General features: G+C 44.1%; 2 protein-coding genes across 2 annotated transcripts in view; one reads left to right on the top strand and one right to left on the bottom strand.

The window, feature by feature from the left end:
- PEX11A (peroxisomal biogenesis factor 11 alpha) overlaps positions 1 to 6,426 on the bottom strand; it is a 38,767-nt gene that overhangs the window by 14,646 nt on the left and 17,695 nt on the right. The window lies entirely within an intron of this gene.
- WDR93 (WD repeat domain 93) overlaps positions 1 to 6,426 on the top strand; it is a 28,280-nt gene that overhangs the window by 7,746 nt on the left and 14,108 nt on the right. Inside the window, exons 5-8 of the mRNA XM_006905268.3 lie at positions 747 to 825; positions 2,577 to 2,692; positions 4,174 to 4,212; positions 4,985 to 5,069. Of these exons, the coding sequence (XP_006905330.2) occupies positions 747 to 825; positions 2,577 to 2,692; positions 4,174 to 4,212; positions 4,985 to 5,069 (319 nt within the window). The remainder of the gene's footprint in view (positions 1 to 746; positions 826 to 2,576; positions 2,693 to 4,173; positions 4,213 to 4,984; positions 5,070 to 6,426) is intronic.

Consider the following 6,426-nt stretch of genomic DNA (forward strand, 5'->3'; position numbering starts at 1 on the left):
CATATGTATATCTTTTAAAGTATATCTAGAATATATAAAGAACTCCAAGTCAATAATAAAAAGATAACCCAATCAAAAAGAGGAAAAAGACTTGAACTATTTTACGAAAGATATACAAAGAACTAATTTTTTCAGGCAGGGGTCCCCAACCCCCGGGGGCCATGGACCAGAACCGGGCTGCACAGCAGGAGGTGAGCAGTGGGTGGTCCAGTGAACCTTCCTCTGTATCTGCAGCCGCTCCCCAGCGCCAGCATCACCGCCTCAGCTCCGCCTCAGATCATCAGGCATTAGACTCTCAAAGGAGCACAGGTCCCTGGTGCCAAAAAAGTTGGGGACTGCTGTTTTAAAGTACTTAATATCATTAGTTAACAGAAAAATGCAAATTAAAATCACAGTGAGGCACCACTACACACCTATTACAATGCTTAAGATGAAAAAGGCAGCTCCGCATCCCAATGAAGACACGGAGCAACAGGAACTATATCGTACCTTGCTGGTAAGGGCGTAACATGGTACAACCACTTTGAAAAACTGGTAGTTTCTCACAAAGTTAAACCGATAGCTCATCAGTTCCATTCCTAGGTATTTAACCAAGAGAAATAAAAACACATATCCACAAAAAGGCATCTTTTCATGCCTCGAACTTTGAAAAGATCTATGTTCCCTGGGGGGAACCACACAGGCCCTGAAACAAATCCTGTTCCATCATCAGGCTGAGCTCACTTGAGTATCTCTCTTCTTTTCAGGAAGATACCAGCAAGCAAACCACCTGTGTAAAGATGGCGATCTCTCAAGGAGGGGACTTTGCAGCCTTCCTCTTACAAGGCAAGGTTAACCGAAGCCTGTTAAGAAGGTTCAGATTTGCAGTCTCTTCCAGATAATCACCTCTCCCCACCAACACCTCTTATTTAGAAATAATTTACAGAAGAACTGCAAAGAGAGTAGAGTCCCCCAGTACGCTGCAACATTCAACGGAACCAGGGCACATGTGTTAAACTTAAGCAACACTGGTATAATACTATGAACTACAGACTTTTTCCACTAATCTAATTTTTTGCTTCAAAGTTCAATCCAGGATACCATATTGCATTTAGTCACCAAGTCTCAGTCTACTCCTGTCTGTAACAAGGTCTTGTTTTCTCCTTTTTCATGACCTTGATACCTTTGAAGACCGCCGGTCAGGTATTTTGTGCACTGTCCCCTGATTTAGTGTGTCTGAATTTTTCTCATGATTCGACTGGGGTTAAGGATGTGGGGGAAGATAAACAGAGGTGACGTGCAATTTTCAGTGCATTGTATCGGAGGGTATGTGATAACAACATGGCTCACTACTGCTAACGTTAACCTTGACCATGTAGTTCAAGTGGTGTCTGCCAGGTCCCTCCACGGTTCAGCTACGTTTTTCCCTCTCCAAACTCTGTTAGAAGCAAGTCACCAAGTCCTGGGAACAGGATTTTAAGCACCACTTCCTGGAGGTAGGAAGATCAAAGAATTTGGGGGTGTATGTTGAAACCACAACAGTAATTGATCAACATTTGGGGTGAGATGCTTTGAGACTCTGCAAATATCTCATTTCTCCTTAAGGTTTTGCCCATCGATTTTAGCATTCCTCATCAGATCTTGCCTGTTGCAACTGTTACTATGGTGATAGAATGTTTCGTTCCAATGATTACTAGCTCGATTTTAACTTTTAAATATTCAGACATATGATTTCTGGGCCTCTGTTTATACTCTTGCCCCAGGCCCCTCAAATGTTAAGTGCTTGAGGAAGATACATATTTCATCATGCTTTACGCATCAAAGGGAACATTCACACTCTCTGGAGCAGTTTCCTTGGGCCGCCGTAACAAAGTACCACAAACTGGGTTGCTTAAAACGACAGATATTTATCCTCTCGCAGTACTGGGGGCCAGAAGTCTGAAATCAAGGTGTCCAGATAATCATTTTTTAAAGGAAACTTTTAGCCAGAATCCCATCCCATGAGAAAGCAATCTTTTCCAGGTTGGCAAGTATTTGGTATAGAAGCTGAGCATATTAACTACTATGCCTTTAAAACACGTAGTATTAGGTGCTATGACAAGATAAAGTCCCACAATACCCCCATGGTTGTCTTCTCAAACAGTGGTTCAAAGAATTCTGAGGCATCTCTCCCAATTCTAAACCTTTCTCGGCCATATCTCTCTCAGTTATTGATTCTCTACATGCCCCCTCTTCCTCCCCAGATGGGAATCACTGTACGATGAAATGTCGTTCAAATTCACCATTTGGAACCTAGGATACATGGGGCCCGGGCCCAGCAGAGTTTCGTTAGAAACTGTTGGGACTGGGCGGTGCGTGTGAGAAGCCCCCCAGTTTCCCTCGGGGGCGAGGGCTGGAGGGGAGGATCCCAGCTCCCCAGGAGTGAGGACTTGGCAGGGACGAAGACAGGACTGCGTCTCCTTCAGTGAGTCAAGGCTGCTGTCCTGGGGGTGTCTGCTGGTCTCTGTGCCAGGGGTTCTAAGAAGATGAGCTGTTTCTCAGAGGAACTTGCCCCCTGCTTACAGTTGCTCAATGGTTCCCTTGGTTTCCCAATGCAGGAGCTGGAGACATTTGGCTGGATGTGTATAGGTTGCCCAAGGAGTCTTGGCTCAAGGAAGTGGAGCACCCGCAACTCACCACGAATCCAAAGAAAAGAGTCAGACAGCCGCAACTGGTAGGAAATATCCGTTTCGGCTGCTGTGTTTCTCCCGACCGTTGGCCCACATCTAGCCTAAACCCGCCTTGGAATCCCAAGAGGAAGGGGGCCTTCTGGGGGCTGTAAGAGATGACAGCAGGCACACTGGCCCACGTCTCCCAAATCGATGTGCTTCGGGTAAAGTCGGGTGTCGGAAAGCAGAGCGTCTTCAGCTGTAGGTCTCTCGGTGTCTCTGCTTTCTGGGCAGTGCCTCTCCACCGAGGTCACTCCCAGGCGTTTCTCCGCGAGGAGGGCCTTTTATCCTGACTCCTGCCTCATGGGTAATTTTTTTCCCCGCTCTTGGACTGAAATAATCCTTTCATGCCTACATTCCACTAAATTTCCCCGATTATGGTATAAACAGGTGTTCTCAATATACAGGAGCACATGCGTTCTTCGTATTATTCTCAGAAGGTAGGAACTCTACCATTTCGATTTCATTATATGTGATCCCTGGGCCTCATGCCTTGTCTTTAAAATAGAGTTCCTCATAAATGTTATTTTAAGACTTAATCTGCTCATCTATCCGATGTGCACTTATAATCATCTTTAACCAACACCTAATACTAATGAGTATGCCTTTAAAACATACAGTATTCGGTGCTAAAGCCTTCGTGAAATGATTAACATAGGAGGCCGACACTCACTACCGAGTCACCGACGGGCTCTGAGGAAACGCCTTTCCTCCCCCATGGACGTCGTGGTAGGGGCTGTAGCCCTGTTACTGATGGCGTTACCAGCCCGGAGACCGTGTCCTCTAAACTCTCACAGGATGTATTCCCTGTACCCCTTTTTTGACACCTTTCACATACTACCTCGATTTTCAGTATCGTGCTGTGCGTGAAAGCCCCTTTTCTTAACTAGATAAGTTTCCGGATTATTAAGACCATAGCTTCTGCTTCTTTTTATCAGCCAGCTCCACGGTTATCATACTCAGTGCCCAAGAGCTACATTTCTGGAGGGATTCATTTATTATCCAACTGGAAAAAGCACCTTGGAATGGGGGTGGTTTCCCGCCATAACGCACTCCGTTTCCATACACTAAGCAGCAGCCGACTCATGCCAGTTATCGCAGCAGCCCTTATACAATGAGTGACATTCAGCGTGAGTTAAATAAAACTGTCGACGTTGCCAACATATTTTGTCAATCAGAAATATTTGCTTCAGCTCAGATTTCTGTAAAGGTGTCCTCACTGATCCTACCTGTGTTCATTCACGTTCCCTCTTATCGTCACTATTCCTCGTTTCCCCAACGATGTTTTCAGATCCTGGAGAGCAGGGATCACGTGTTAAAATCCCGCAGATACACAAATACTTCCCCTTTGTAGCTACTGAATGAGTAGTTACTCACGAGAGTAACTGGGGGGAAGAGAGAGCATCTCAGAAGATTAAAGCGGGGGGTAGGGGGGCGGGACATACATCAAGCCCACTGTGAATTAATTTCTCATTTTTCCCCTCAGAATACTCTTGATCCCATGAATTCGGATAATTTAGAAATGGTAAGAAATTTTAAAGAAAATTTTAAAGAAAACCGGGAAGATTTAAGCTGCGTGTGACAGATTCTTGATTTTGACTTGAAATTTACCTTAAGTATGTTAATAAAATATCTCCCCAGGGCACTATTTTCAGATTCTCTGTAACTTAATCTCGTGCCTCATGTCCCTCGAAGCCCTCTATCCTTGAGGATCACTGACCCAAGTTATTTATTCAGAGACGCGTTTCCCTGGAGGGAGGTCTTCAGAGCTCCCCACTTGTACGGCCCCTTCCAAGGCCCTGGACAGCACCACCAAATTTTAACAACGTTTGGAATGCTATGTCCCTGTGATGAATTAACCGATCCATCATTATTCGATGACGCTTTGATCCCTGCTAATATTCTTTGCTCTGAAATCTACGATGTTAGATATTAACGTAGTCACCCCGGCTTTCTTTTGAGTAGTTTCATGAGATGTATCTTTTTCTATACTTTTAATATATTTGTGTCTTTATATTTACAATGAGTTTCTTTTTGACAGCATATACTTGGGTCTTGCCTTTTTATACACGTTGACAAAATTCTACCTTTTAATTGGGGTGTTTAGGCCACTTATATTTAATATGACTAGTGATGTTTGGGTTTAAAGCTACCACTTTGCTATTTACTCTCTATTTGTCCCGCCTGTTTTTCTTCCTTTTCCCTCTTTTCCTGCCTTCTTTTGTGATGAGTGTTTTTAATGATTCTGTCTTGATCTCCATCCTTGGCTTATCAGCTGTGCCTTTTTCTTATTGTAGGATATAAATGTTTGCTTTAAAGGAGACATTAAGCTGAGTCTTCCCGTTCACATAATGAAGATCAAACCACCTAAACCAGTCACAGGTCAGTACGATTCAACTGCTACCCTCTTCTTTGCCACCGATTTCTCGGTTTTCTCTCTTGGCCTTTTGCCACATTTCCCATCATTTCGATTTATCAGCTGCACTATCTGAAGTACAGGTATAGGGATGAAGAGGAATTTTTTTTAAAGCCGTAAGCTCTGGGACCTAAAGACAAAAAATGATAAATGTTCCAAGGACACAGTTACCTAGCGGAGCTGGGAGACTGAGAAAGAGAGCGCTCTTTCCGGGTGCCAGCTGGAGTTCACGCATTCCCGCATTCCCGTGTTATTTCATGCGTCAGTATCGAGTCCTCACGTGATGTCAGCAACAGGGTCTGTGACTTTAAGCGCAACGATGTATAATGAAACCAGTTTGACCATACGCGAATCGACATAAACAAGACTTAAGTTCCTACAGCCATATCAACATTATAAGGAAATGGCATTTAATGAAATGTTATTTGAAGACTGGCTGGCTGTATTTGCTGGGTGCCAGCGCCAAGCCCAGAGATGAGTAGGACACATCGCCTGGGGCCTAAAAGCAGCTGGTCTAGTGAGGGAGACTGGGAGGAAACCAGCGTAGTAGGATGTGATAAGTGAGGCCATGGGGAGGAGCCTCCAGGACTGTGGAGACAGAGGGGGCGTGATTAACTCTTCCTGGGAGGGGAAAAGGCTTTATCAGAAGGAGAGACGCGTGGGCAGGTTTCAAAGAATAAGTGGGAGCTGATCAAGAGGAGCAGAAGGGAAGTCCAGCGTAGGCAGAGGACACAGGGTGTACCCTCTCAATACTCACACATGACCTCAAAGATGTATCTACAAAAATGGTCGCTGCAGTGTTATTTATGGAGGCAAAAGACTGATCAGATAAAAGCTGGTACGCTCATGCAAAAGAACACTTTTCAACCACTAAAAAGGAAGAGGGAAATACAAGAGGCCAAGAAGAGCTAATTTCCTCTTGTAAAAAAACATGATGACATGATTTGCTGAGACAAGATTTATTATAAAGCTACAGTAATTAAGACTAGAAAAACAGATGAGTAATCAATATAAATGTATATGTATATAAATAAAATATAAAAATATAGATAGTAGATAGAAAAATAGATGAATGAAACAGGATCGAGAGGCGAGAACAGACTCTGGTGTGAAGGGCCACCTGACACCTGACACCTGACAGAGGTGGCGCTCCGGAGCAGTGGGAAAAAGATGGAACTCTCAATAAGTGAGGCTGTTTGTCCCTGTGGAAACGAAAGAGAAACTTGACCCCTGCCTCACACCATCCACAAAAATAAATGCCAGATGAGTCATAGAAAAAAATACGGAAAGCAAAACAAAGCTTTCAGGAAATAATATAAAACA

The sequence above is a fragment of the Pteropus alecto genome, unplaced genomic scaffold, assembly GCF_000325575.1.
Source record: "Pteropus alecto unplaced genomic scaffold, ASM32557v1 scaffold60, whole genome shotgun sequence".
NCBI classification, from domain to species: Eukaryota; Metazoa; Chordata; class Mammalia; order Chiroptera; family Pteropodidae; genus Pteropus; species Pteropus alecto.